The sequence below is a fragment of the Choristoneura fumiferana genome, chromosome 14 (assembly GCF_025370935.1).
Source record: "Choristoneura fumiferana chromosome 14, NRCan_CFum_1, whole genome shotgun sequence".
Taxonomy (NCBI): Eukaryota; Metazoa; Arthropoda; class Insecta; order Lepidoptera; family Tortricidae; genus Choristoneura; species Choristoneura fumiferana.
The window spans coordinates 2,133,145-2,147,515 of record NC_133485.1 but is presented as its reverse complement, the minus strand read 5'-3'; the positions used below and the strand labels follow the sequence as shown (position 1 = coordinate 2,147,515).

At 38.6% G+C, this 14,371-nt stretch overlaps 1 protein-coding gene across 2 annotated transcripts; it reads right to left on the bottom strand.

The window, feature by feature from the left end:
* Positions 1 to 1,173: 1,173 nt before the first annotated feature.
* On the bottom strand, positions 1,174 to 12,788 carry LOC141434719 (lipase 3-like). 2 transcript variants are annotated; one of them, XM_074097158.1, is made up of 3 exons: positions 12,785 to 12,788; positions 2,885 to 2,897; positions 1,174 to 2,821 (listed from the first exon to the last, which is right to left on the bottom strand). In XM_074097158.1, exon 3 carries the CDS (start codon positions 2,763 to 2,765, stop codon positions 1,302 to 1,304), a length of 1,464 nt encoding a protein of 487 aa, XP_073953259.1. In that variant the 5' UTR covers positions 2,766 to 2,821; positions 2,885 to 2,897; positions 12,785 to 12,788; the 3' UTR covers positions 1,174 to 1,301. The 2 variants fall into 2 exon arrangements, with proteins under 2 accessions (XP_073953259.1, XP_073953258.1); XM_074097157.1 differs by lacking the exon at positions 12,785 to 12,788 and having other exon boundaries at positions 1,174 to 3,264.
* Between the last annotated feature and the right edge of the window lie 1,583 nt (positions 12,789 to 14,371).

The window sequence follows — 14,371 nt, the reverse complement described above, 5'->3', positions numbered from 1 at the left end:
AGGTTTTTGTTATATAGGTACCCACTTTTACACGTAAAATTGCCACCGGGCCGACTGAGCCGGAAGTGGTTGGAGAACTTGACTACGAAGTTTTAGGGCCCGGGTTCGATCTCCGGCCGGGTCAGATATTTGTATGAAGCCTGTTCCCATTGCACAAGCTTTGATAGTTTAGGGCTAGGTCAATTGGTGTCAATAGACCCTGGATTATTTTGTAATTTAATTAACTCCAAACTTGTAGATACCTATCTAGTGAGTTCAACTTTAATACTAAGTAATTGTAATACCTACTTACGAATGTGAGACAGATGAAGATGACACGATAAAACTTTACATTTCGAATTTTGGAGAGTAGGTAATGTAGGTACTTATATAATTAACTGACATCAAAAAAAGGAGAAGGTTATCAATTAGGGGTTGTTTTTTTAAGGTTCCGTAGCCAAATGGCAAAAAACGGAACCCTTATAGATTCGTCATGTTTGTCTGTCTGTCTGTCCGTCCGTATGTCATAGCCACAAGAACTATACTGTTGAAACTGTAATCTGTGAACCGCATTAAGATTTTCACACAAAAATTAGAAAAAAAACAATAAATTTTGGGGGTTCCCCAATAGGTACCTACTTATTAGAACTGACTCAACATTTTTTTTTTCGTCAAAGCCATACGTGTGGGGTGTCTATGGATAGGTCTTCAAAAATGATATTGAGGTTTCTAATATCATTTTTTTCTAAACTGAATAGTTTGCGCGAGCGACACTTCCAAAGTGGTAAAATGTGTGGTCCCCCCCCCTATAATTTCTAAAATAAGAGAATGATAAAACTAAAAAAAAATACATGATGTACATTACCATGCAAACTTTCACCGAAAATTGGTTTGAACGAGATCTAGTAAGTAGTTTTTTTTTAATACTTACCTAATACGTCATAAATCGTAAAGTAAAGCAAACTTTTATATTATGTTACTTGCTGCTACGGAACCCTTCATGGGCGAGTCCGACTCGCACTTGGCCCCTTTTTTGTGATAAGTATGGTATTACAATGTAAAAAATTGATAGTTACCTTATTACATTAGTATTATTGTATTAAAAGTAGGTACCTTTGCAATAAGATATTATGCATAAAATTATATAAATAATCAGGATACTATCTGATGAATGAGTAATAAAATAAGATAAAGTATTTTTTAATGGACGGATTTATTTATTCATAAAAATACGAATCTCGCAGCAAATGACATTTAAATATGATAATGGACGAAGTAATATTATAAGTAACGCTAAAATCAACCTACACTAACTTAGGTACCTATAGGACTTGTTTCTCGCTCTGGTTCTCCTGGATGGAAGTGATCAGTCTTTGGTAGACGGTCAGGGGCGCGGCCTTAGAGAACACGAAGTCCAGGTGGCTCCAGTTGGTCTGCGGGAGCTTGTAGGCCTCCTTGACCTGAGGCAGCTTGGTGACGAGTTGCTCCACGTCTGTGGGGTGCGCCAGCCAGTCGTTGGCGCTGTAGTACAGGGTCACCGGGACCTGGACCTCTGACAGCTCGTACTTGGGGGGCACCTCGCTGCCGTACACCTTCTCGTTGATCACCGGCCCGTAGTCGTACCGTCTGAACTCGCGGCTGGCCACCGCCTGCCCGTATTGCTTGATCTGTCTGGTAGAAGCACCAGCGGGCAAGTGTTTCTCGATCAACGGAACCATCTGCGCGGTGGACTTGTCAACCATACCGGCAATCGCGAACTCGACGTTGGAAGCGACGTGATTGCAGCCGGATTTCTTCGCCAGCATATCTCCGCCGATGGTGCGGGTCAGCTCAGCTTCGGGCTTGAACTCTCCGTGTCCGAGGGCTGCGTGCAGACGCTCGTAGAACGGGCTGTTGGGCGCGATCATCTTGATCACGGGGCTGCGGGTGTTGCTCATGAACACCAACGGGGACAGAGCATACATCATGATAATCTTCCCGTTGTACTCGGGTTTGGTAGAAGCCAGAGCGAAGAAAGTGGTGGTGCCCTCGGAATAACCGACGTAGTACATTTTCTCTTGTTTGCTGGTGCTCAGAGCGTAGTCGATCATGGTGGGGAGGTCGTGAAGGGCGATTTCGTCGTTGCTGAACTGCCAGAAGTCGGGCTGGCCCGGGTTCTTGCTGACGTGGCGGCGGGAGTACTTGTTACCGCGAGCGTTGCCCATCCACACGTCGTAGTCGAGGTCGGCCAAGATGTAAGCGAGGGACTTACCAGGGCCCATGAGCAGCCAGTCGTCAGAGCTGCCAAGGAGACCGTGCATCAGGAACACGACGGGTCGCTTGGTCTGCATGTCACCGGATTCGGCGGACTTCGGCGGAATGCGGAACAGAGTGAGGACGTAGCCGTCATCGGTCTTGACTGTGTGCTCTTCGACAGCGTAGTGGTTCTTCTGGAGGAGCTGAGTGGTGTTCAGAAGGATGTCTTCATTCTCAGCGGCGGTCATGTAAGCCTTGTGGTAGGCTTCTTTCTCCTCCTCGGTGAACTCCTTGACAGTCTCGAAAGAATCCTTGAAGATCTTTTCGATGTCGGTCTGGTCGTTGATGGGGGCGTTAGGGCCCTGGGACATCAGGATGCCTCCCCACTCGACGGCGTCGGAGTATACGGGTATGCTGTGCTTCATCTGCTCAGCCTGGTTCTGGTCCTCCGTCAGACTGCGGTACTGCTTGGCATTCCTGTACTGTTTTTTCTGGCTTTTGAACACCTTCTGTCGGGCCTGGTACAGCTTGTTTTGATCATTAAACTGCATGTTCTGATCATTGTACTGTTTGTTTTGATCATTGTATTGGTCATTGTACTGCTTGTTTTGATCATTGTACTGCTTGTTTTGTTCGTTGTACTGCATGTTCTGGTAATTGTACTGCTTGTCCTGGTCTTCGTACTGTCTGACATCACTATTAGAGACGTAGGCAGGGATGTTCCAGTCGGCGCTGCGGCCATATACGGGGCTGGACCTGGACTTCTGGATATCGACGCGGATCTTCTTTTGCTCGGTGACTTCGTGAGAGCTGGCTTCGGCTGTCTCAGGATCCAGCCCCAAGTAGTCATTGGCACTCGGGACTTGGTTGTAGAATTGGAACCTTTTCTGCAGCACCTGATTGTAGTTGGTGGGTTCGATGAAGTCGAAGGGCTCCACGCTGAGGGGTTGCGGGCGGTATTTCCGCAGGATGCTACCTGCGGCCAGGTGTGCCAAAACCAGGCACACGACGAGACAGAGCTTCATGTTGCCGATTTGTGTAGATTATGACGATGACGGGACGACCGGCGGATTTTATACTAATTAAATTAGGTGTCAGCGCCTTTGTTCGATTGTGTTTATAATGTATAAGCTTTATTGTATTTTTTGTGTTCTTAAGCCATTTTGGTTCGTGCTCGGTCACGCGGTAATGTCGTGTGCGTCGTAAGCTATTTTGTAACAGGCAACGCTGTAGATAATCAGCAATATAATATTATTAATTAAAATTCATCATATTCAAATCAGTTAGTACTTCTGATTTTATACTTTGTAGGGCGCAATAAACTTATTGCTAAGCCTCCCGTTCACTCTCTGTTTATCCGTCTGTCCGTCTGTCATGGGGCTGTATATCTGTATCAGAGTGTATTAACTATGTCTGTTCGTATAGCAATAAATGATAAAGAAAACGGACACGTGCGAGTTGATCTCGTGTGGAGAGGGTTCCGTACGGTAAAAATATACAATAATATTTTTTTTAAGTTTCTTTAAAATCCGTCCAGCCGTTTTTGAAATGACAATGCCGGGAGTTTTTAATCATTTCGTAGATTCATAAATTGCCATTTGGTACTTATAGGTTCCGCAGGGATACTTTTTTTTTTGCAGAAAACATCATGAGGAAAGCGGCTCTACCCCGCGAAGCAATTCAGTGGTGTGTGAGAAGTTTCCAATCCGCACTGGACCCGCGTGTAAACTGTGCGCAAAAGCGTGTGTGTGTAAAAGCAGCAGGGCTACTACGAAACTCGAAACTCGAAGTTCGTGTCGTGCGGTCCCTCGATCTGACACTTATACTAGAGCGAGAGGGACGTTACGACACGAACTTCGATTTTCGTAGTAGCCCTGCAGGCCTGAGCCCAGCAGTGGGACGTATACAGGCTGGGATGATGATGATGATGATGAAATACAAAATATCGCGCTTGATGGTTTGTCATTATAGGTAGATACTGCAGAGCCCGGAATTTCGCGGCATTTTTGATGTGTCATAGTGACTTCTCACATATCGACTTCCGACATTCAATATCGATATATCGATATACAACATGTTCCAAAAGATTAAAAGTAGAGGTCAACAATAGACGGTTTTATCGTTAAAGATCGAAAATCAATGAAAACAATGAATAGTTAACAATTTCTAACTTAATAAGTCAATTTCATATCTAAAGTACCTAGTAGCGCTAATAAATGTTCCATTAGTGTCCCCTTATAAAAGATATTGCGATTATTATTTTACGATAATATCATTATCGATATAATTTAGGTAACTACTTAGAGTCGATAAGTGAGAAGTCACTATGACAGATCAAAAATGCCGTGAAAAGTCCGGGCTCTGGATTAGTATTATCTAGTATAAGTCCATTCAGGATAATATTGGACTCTAGAAGGTCACAGAAGAAGGGGCTCTAAACATTTTTTGTGAATTCGTAATAATGATGATGATGATGAATAAAAGAAGTAAATTCAAATTCAAATTCAAATCATTTATTCAGTAAATACTTAGGCCGCAATGGGCACTTTTACACGTCATTTTTTAAACTACCAGCGCTTTCGGAAAGACCATCATTGCCAAGAAGAATGCGCCGCAAGAAACTTGGCAGAAAGTAATTTTTTCATAATAATATAATACTTAAAAACTACAGTATTTTTAAACTAATATTGACGTTTTCGATATTTTAATTAGAATTCAGTTTAGACCGTATACTAAAAAAGTGCTATTTATTTTGATTTCCTAAAGCGTGCATTATAAAGAGCCTATTTTCCTTCTGTCCATTCCTATATTGATCAGACTGTAGGTACCAACCAACTTAGCTATACGATGCGCAATTTGAAGACAATTAAAAAAAACCATCAGTAACTGACGTGAATATTGCTAATATGTATGACCTCAATTGCTGTTAAAATATATTTATTATATTTGCTACTGTGTTGGGCAGAATATGTAATTTTATTTTCAAGTCTGTGGAAATATAAGTACAGACTCATTTTAATATTTCTTCTAAACTAAGTCTGGCACCAACCTCAAAGCATTTTTATTTTATTTAAGTACCTATTACGTACACTTTTTTTCGTTAATACGGGTAATCAAATATTCACGTTTTAAAGTCAGCTTATTTCTTTTGAATTTTTTTTTCTAATAATGACCAGTTGTTAAGTTGTTATTGGTTTTTAATATGAAGTACTAGCTTTTGCCCGCGGCTTCGCTCGCTCAAAATTGGTATGTAGCTTAAGCCTTTTTTGATCCCACAGGAACCATACATTATTTCGGGATAAAAAGTAGCCTATACTTACGTTAATCCAGGTTATATTATTACTTGTATGTCAAATTTCATGCAAATCCGTTCAGTATTTTTTGCGTGAAAGAGTAACAAACATCCAAACATCCATCCATACCAACTTTCGCGTTTAACTTAATCACACAAACATCACGCCTGTTTTCAAAAATGGGATTGGCAGAGCACACGAAACGTTACCGCTTCGGAGCCACTTTTAGTAATTTTAGGTTTTAAGTTTGACAAAAACGGTACAATTGTCACTATTAATAGTGACAGGTTGCTAGCCTGTCGCCTACGGTATACCTTAACTTAACCTATTATATATCCTCAGTCGCCTCTTACGACATCCACGGAAGTAATGGAGAGGTGTAATTCTAACCCGCCACCACACGGGTAACTTATAATAATATTAGTAAGAAATAATATAATAGGTAATAGACATGACAAATCAAGTACCTAACTACCTAAAACTACATCATTTTAAATTGCGTCACGCGAAATTGCGAAGACATGTATAGTGTACCTATGTATGTCCTTCCTTCTTTCTGTAAAAAGGTTGCCTGGAAGAGATCGCTCTTAAGCGATAAGGCTATCGCTCTTAAGCGATGCTACTATTGCGCCTATTGTACTGTTTTTAAGTATCTTTTTTTTTTATGTTGAAAAAATGTCTTTCTGAGAAGTTTCTTGCGGCGCATTCTTCTTGGCAATGATGGTCTTTCCGAAAGCGCTGTAGTTTAAAAAATGACGTGTAAAAGTAGTGCCTTTTTACTGAATAAATGATTTGAATTTGAATTATAGGTGGTATCTACCTAGGTACGCTCGCCGCCCCGCTTGTCGCGCGTTGATGCGTCTGCGCATGAGGAAACCCAAAAAAGAAACAATACTTATTACATAAAGATTTTCAAGACCGGTTAACGTTCTAGGTCGTTCATTCGAACAGTTACAGGTTAGGCCTCCAAACAAAGTCTAGGTCACCCAATTATCTACATACGTGATACTTGGTAATATCTACATGTGTTTGTCTCATGTATACTCTGACCATGACTACGAAACTAGAGGTTCCGGATAAAAAACACGAACTAAAAATTAGAGAAACAGAAATTTTGTCGTGTGGAACCACTGTCGCCAACTTTTACATTTTTACTCTAGCGAATAGCTTAAATACCTACTCACACAACTATCGTGTCAAATAATAGGGGTTCGGTTAGTATATCTATAAACTAATCTACAATCCTATATATATATATTTGTCGATTCACAGTGAACGGTAATAATGTAGGACCTTGATGTTTCAATCCCTTATGCATCAAGCGCAAAGATATCGACACGGCCAAAGTTACAAAAATATGTATACACGTCTTTATGCTCTTAACATTAGGGCCGTGTATACATATTTTTGCAACTTTGGCCGTGTCGATATCTTTGCTCTTGACTGTACATACGAGTAAATGTTTGAAGTATCAGATCATTCATTCCGGGTTGAAAATTATTATTATTATATTTACAGATAATATTAACCGCATCCAAGTATAATAAATTTTTATATACATTTTTACGACTGTCTTTATTACAAACCAATGAAATATGACTATACTGCGTACATTTTGCTAAGGAGCAGGGCTCTGCTGACACTGGTCATTATCTACAAATCTGCTCATTTCCATTTCTCTTTTAATAAGTTCTACGATCAGCCGCCATTTTTTTCACACATGCCCTATTTTTGGGACGAGCAAATCCGTGTTACACAAGCTATACCTATTTACGACAGCATCATACGAATATAACACGTGCCGGAAAAGTAGATTTATTTGCATTGCTATATTTTTTGATGACTCCATTTGTTGAATCGGCTCTTAGTCGGTACGATATTTATGTTGACTGTTTATTTTAATACCAACTTGGACTGGAAACATATTTTTATTGTGTACTAGCTTTTCCCCGCGGCTTCGCACGCGTAAACAATTTGGTCTAGCAATTGCAATTGTTTCAATTGAATTGAAATTCACTATTTAAAAAATCATAATTACAAATAACAATAGAACAAACATAATGATGAACATAAATTACAACTATTTACATAAAACGTTTAATAGTATGATTGATTACCTACCTTAAACGAGCACGTGGTTGAAATAAATAAATTAATAGGTGGAACAGTTAAATTTTATTGGCGTTCTAAGATTTCTGTCATATTTATGTATTAGTTTTTAATTACAACCAATTCAAAAAAAAAGTTCTGTTTAAACAATTTAATATAATAAAATAGGAAACTGTGTAAAAATTCCGTCTTAATTATAATCCTACCCTCCTAACTTACAATAAAGGACGTAAGGTGTCAAGAGTTCACTATGAAGAATGAGTCCTTTTGTGTTGGCATTGTAGAATACACGTCGTTTTGCTAAAATGTGGCTACCCGCAAAATAATTATGTTTTACTAAAGAACATGGATGGATGGAAGAACAAAAAAAAATTTATATTCATAGCAATGTATTGAAATGGTTATTTTCAGTAAACCGTAGAAGTTTCTATGTGCTATTATTGGCAGAATAGGTATCCTAAATACATTAAATACTTCCCAAAGTTACTATTCCACGCGGACGAAGTCGCGGGCAAAAGCTAGTCCTATATATATATTTGTCGACTCACAGTGAACGGTAATAATGTAGGACCTTGATGTTTCAATCCCTTATGGCATAGGTAACAGTCAAGCGGCCAAAGTTACAAAAATATACACGTCTTTATGCTCTTTACATTAGGGCCGTGTATACATATTTTTGCAACTTTGGCCGTGTCGATATCCTTGCTCTTGACTGTACATACGAGTAAATGTTTGAAATATCAGATCATTCATTCCGGGTTGAAAGTTATTATTATTATTATTATATTTACAGATAATATTAACCGCATCCAAGTATAATAAATTTTTATATACATTTTTACGACTGTCTTTATTACAAACCAATGAAATATGACTATACTGCGTACATTTTGCTAAGGAGCAGGGCTCTGCTGACACTGGTCATTATCTACAAATCTGCTCATTTCCATTCCTCTTTTAATAAGTTCTACGATCAGCCGCCATTTTTTTCACACATGCCCTTTTTTTGGGACGAGCAAATCCGTGTTACACAAGCTATACCTATTTACGACAGCATCATACGAATATAACACGTGCCGGAAAAGTAGATTTATTTGCATTGCTATATTTTTTGATGACTCCATTTGTTGAATCGGCTCTTAGTCGGTACGATATTTATGTTGACTGTTTATTTTAATACCAACTTGGACTGGAAACATATTTTTATTGTGTACTAGCTTTTCCCCGCGGCTTCGCACGCGTAAACAATTTGGTCTAGCAATTGCAATTGTTTCAATTGAATTGAAATTCCACTATTTTACAAAAAAATCATAATTACAAATAACACAATAGAACAAACATAATGATGAACATAAATTACAACTATTTACATAAAACGTTTAATAGTATGATTGATTACCTAACCTTAACGAGCACGTGGTTGAAATAAATAAATTAATAGGTGGAACAGTTAAAATTTTATTGGCGTTGTAAGATTTCTGTCATATTTATGTATTAGTTTTATTAATACAACCAATTCACAAAAAAAAGTCTGTTTAATAAAAGAAGATAATAATAATAACAATAGAAAACTATAACCTAGTCAAATAACTCGCCCCTCCCCATTCCCGCCACAAAGGTGCCCATAACACTCGCGGCATTTCCACGTTGGATAGCTATGGACAGCCTTTGCACCAGAAATGACTCGGAGCGAGGGTCCTCCCCTTTTTGCCTGAGTCGACGGCCCAAATCACCTACAAAACGCCTTGCATCCGCCCCCCAGCAGCCCGCCGTCTCTACCGCCACGGGAACGAATATACCCCCAGAATACCCGAATATTATACAGTTTATGAATTAATAATTTTAAATAGGCACGCTGTTTCTTATTAATTATTATAATTACTAACATAGTAAGATTTTGTGACTAATAACACGGACTATGTACATAATTGTTTGAAAAAAGAGTTTAATTATTATTATTATTTTAAAACTATCCTAAACTTAAAACATTAAATAAAACCTAAAACTAAAACAAATTACCTACTAAAAATAAATAAATTACAAAAAATGCATGAATAACCAGCGTCGAATTTCATGTCTCTAATCCTAGCAATCGAAACTTTGGAATTTTATAATAATAAATAAATAATAAATAATTTATTTATTCTTCAGACAACATAGATCCATTTATTTTCACCTCAGCACCTCAAACAGGCAGGTTTTGCTATGAGAAATCAGTGAGCAAAATCGCATTTTCCTCACTCCGTGAGACAAAGTAAACTTTTTAATTATTTTTTTTAAATGCTGAGTACAGTGTTGGGTCTACTCACTGAATTCCAAATATTTGAACTTTACTTTGATCTGTCATTTCACTTCAACTCGAAAAAAGCAAGAGATAGGATCCAATTTGTCGATTACAAACTTAAATTAAATTTTTGATATTAAAAATATATCGAAATATTTCCAAAATGTAAATTTTCCCGATCTTTTAATAAAGTATGCAACCTCGTTGCACGAAAGCCGCTTCTCTTGTTTTTTTTTTATAAAAGAATTCCGTATACTGCCTCTACAGTATAATTATTATTTGTTAAATTGAATGATTTTTTAACAAATCTATTTATATATATGTAATAGAAATCTTAATAAAAATCATATTTAAAGGTTTAATTGTTCAACCTTTTCAATTACCCCGAGATGAGGCTTTTTGCAATATTAAAAAATAAGTGTGACATTAGTACAAGAAGTTAAGATTGCATGTTATGAGTATGCGATTGTATTGTAGCTACTGGACTCTTTTTATGGTTTTAAATGTAATTATTTATTTGATAATAATCGGATTCTATTTTTAAAAAATGTGTTTGTTTTGTAAACAGGTAGGTATATGTGGTTTTATTCTTATGTTACATTTAAATTATGTTTTCGCTGCTGAGGTGAAAAATTGTATGTGTCACACGAGACCAAAGTTTTTTTGCATCTCGTGTATTTCAATCCCTTGCTGATCTCAGGATTCTAACCTAGAATGACTCGCTAACGCTCGTGATTCAATTATAGAATCCTTCGCTTACTCGGGATTCAAAATCAACACTCGCAACAAAAAACAACTTTGCTCTCTTGTTGCACAAATAACTATTGTTAGTAAACAACAACTATCCCGATCCCGTTGGAATTTAGGAATAAAAAGTAGCCCGTGTTATTCCAGACTATGTCAAAGAGTAGTATAATTAATGAAAGGCATATAGGTATATATGGTTGTCCTTCACGTCACGTCAAAAGGCGCCATCAAAATTTTATTTTGTACTGGCAACTGGAAAATTGCCCTTGCTATTTGGGGGGCTACTACGAAATTCGAAAATCGAAGTTCGTATCTTACCATCCCTTGCACTATAATATTAGCGTCAGCGGGAGGTCAAAATACCTAGGTAGGAAGTTCGAATTTGCACTTCGTAATAGAATAGGGCCTCACGCCTAGACTAGAGTGACCGCTCCTCTTGCTTTACCCCAGCAGGGCTACTGGCTACTACGAAACTCGAAGTTCGTGTCGCGCGGTCCCTCTGACACTTATACTATTTAATACGAGTTTCGTAGTAGCCCTGCTGGGGTAGAGCAAAGGAGCTGTCTTGGAGTGGTCGCTGTAGTCTAGGCGTGAGGCTCTAGATATTCTATTACGAAGTGCAAATTCGAACTTCGTACCTAGGTATAGCGTACGTTGTTATAGCTTAGACGTAAAGTAAAATAGTTTAGTTTACGTACTACAATTGTCTCCTTTTATATTTTCGAGTTTTTACACGCTAGTATTAACATAAGTGTATCAAAAATCAAAACGAAAGACCATCATTTTTAAGAATAAACCCGAAGAAAATTGGCAGAAATACATTTTTTACAAATGAAATATATAGGGTGGAAAAATCTAAGGGCCCTGGGCTACTGAAAGGAAACATTCCTTAATTTTTAAAACATTCAAAGATCTTCTGAACTTCGCTTGTCTCACCCGGAAATTAAACAAACTAAAAATTTAAAAAATAAACACTCCCTATTTTATTACGCCAATCGATAGGCCCATAGATTTTTTCCACTCTCTCTAATTAAACCTAGCGTAAGAAAGTAAATAAAATAATATGTAATGCACAATAAAAAACAGGTATTAAAAAATATAGAAATAAGTACACTCAGCGGCTTAAATTTTGGCCCACTCTACATATACAAAATTACTTACGACTGCATTTGAGGGCCAGATTTTTCGCCGCTCAGTATATTTACATTGTTTTTTTTCTGTACGGTTCGTTTAAATGTGATGCCGTCTCCGTCTATTCGAAGAAAACAAATAGAGACGGCATCACACCTAACCGCCAGTTAACACTAATCAATGGATGGTGAAACAGCCCCTTAGTATAAGTTTTCGGTTACAAAATACGTCTCGACCGCGTTCGCGTTAAAAATGTTAAAATCTCAATTTATATGGAAACACGAACAGCGCCTCTAGCGGAACGTTTGCGATGTTCGTGTTTCCATACAAATTGAGATTTTAACGCGAACGCGATCGAGACGTATTTTATAACCGAAAAACTTACACTAAGGGTACTATAGGTACCGTAAACTCAGGTTTCTACTACTCCCAGCGTTCATCAATAGTCCAAACGGACTTTTTAACATTTCGAACAATAACGGAACTGCTAACGTCATCTAGGAGGTTCATCGTAGCCTAATCCAATAGAAAATGCACGATAAACCTCCTACACGTTAGCAGTTTTTTTTATTCGACTGGATGGAAAACGAGCAAGTGGGTCTCCTGATGGTAAGAGATCACCATCGCCCATAAACATCTGCAACACCAGGGGTATTGCAGATGCGTTGCCAACCTAAAGGCCTAAGATGGGATACCTCAAGTGCCAGTAATTTCACCGGCTGTGTTACTCTCCACGCCAAAACACAACAGTGCAAGCACTTCACGACAGGATTAGCGAGCAAGATGGTGGTAGCAATCCGGGCGGACCTTGCACAAGGTCCTACCACCTGAGAAGGTCTGTAATTGTTCGAAATGTTAAAAAGTCCGTTATGGACTATTGATGAACGCTTGGGACTATGGAAACCTGAGTTTACGGTACCTACTGATTATTTCTTCCGATTTGCAAAACAAAGGTTATTAACGTAACCCGTTCATCTTATCATGACATTGATACAGCCTACGCCACCGGTCTGACAACATTTATAGGCAGTTATAAAACAGTTATTTATAAAATTGTATAATTATGTATACTTAACCTTAACTCTGCACTGTGGTGTCGCTCGCATCCAAACCATAAATTCATGTCAATCTGAAAAACCGTCCAAGAGCGTGTCAGACACGCCCAGGATAGAGTTCCGTAGCCGTTAAGAAAAAAACAAATTATATTTTTCTAAGGATTTTGTATGGAATATTCCAAGTAGGTGTATTTTATAAGTTAGGCTGCTACTTATTTACTTTAAAACTACTAAATGCTCAATCAAATCCTTCGAATTTTGAGTTGAACTCTCTATTAAGGTATAACAAAATAAGGTGTTGACAGGTAGCTCTAGTTACCAGAAGTAATTGAGTGGTTAATTTGATATTTTTATTACCATAACGTATTTTTCCAACATTTTGAAACCAACAGCTTAGCTTTTAGATACCTACGCTCGATAAAAAAAGACTACATTTTATTTTACCATTTCTTCGGTATAATTGCTACATACGAGTATATCCACACAAAAATACAGCTTTCTAGCCTTAATAGTCCCTAAGCTAGGTCACCGGCGAACGGACAGACAGACAGACAGAGATGGCGAAACCATAAGGGTCCTTTTTGCCATTTTGGCTACGGAACCCTAAAAACAACTGATGCCTTGTTGACCGCGGATATTGGTAAGTTGGTTGCCTCAAGGCCACCTGGTTAAGGTTTCGCGAACCGTTAAATAATTGCCGCAAATTAAGTTTGTTTATGTTAATACTATTTCTTCCGCAAACTGTGTATCAGTGGCATCGGGTATGTGAGGCCATGGTCACCCCTGGTTTCTCTGACCACCCGCCGCCGGCGACCGGTGACCGACGCGTGTCCGCGACCGACGACCTTCGAATGTTTTGTTCGGGAATGTTTGAGGGTGGTTTCTCTGAAACATCACCGGCGGTGTTGACCTACCCGCCAGAGAAACCACCCTCAAACATTCCCGAAGAAAACATTCGAACGTCGTCGGTCGCGGACACGCGTCGGTCACCGGTCGCCGGTCAGAGAAACAGGGCCTAACAACTCGATTGCCACCGGTTTGCCTGGTACGGTCAAGACTTGGTCAAGGACTTTAATCCCTGACCCACCATGGAACCATTTCACAGTAAACGTCATAGTGACATCCTATAGTGTGGGGTATCGTGGGATAGGTCGTTTAAAACCATTAGGGGTTTGCTAAGACGATTTTTCTATTCAGTGATTTGTTTGCGAAATATTCAACTTTAAAGTGCAAATTTTCATGAAAATCGAGCATCTCCCCCCCTCTAAAATCTACACCGGTGGGTGGAAAAATTTGAAAAAATTCTGAACGGTAGTAAGTATATCAAACTTACAAGGAAAACTATAACGGCTAAGTTTTCTTGAGAATTATTAGTAGTTTAAGAGTAAATAGCAGCCTAAGGTATAAAATATACCTAAACTTGGAAAACTCCGTGTAAAATACGAAACCCTTAGAAAAATATTACTTTTTTTTTCGTAATGGCTACGGAACCCTATTTTGGGCGTGTCCGACACGCTCTTGGCCGGTTTTTTGTTTTA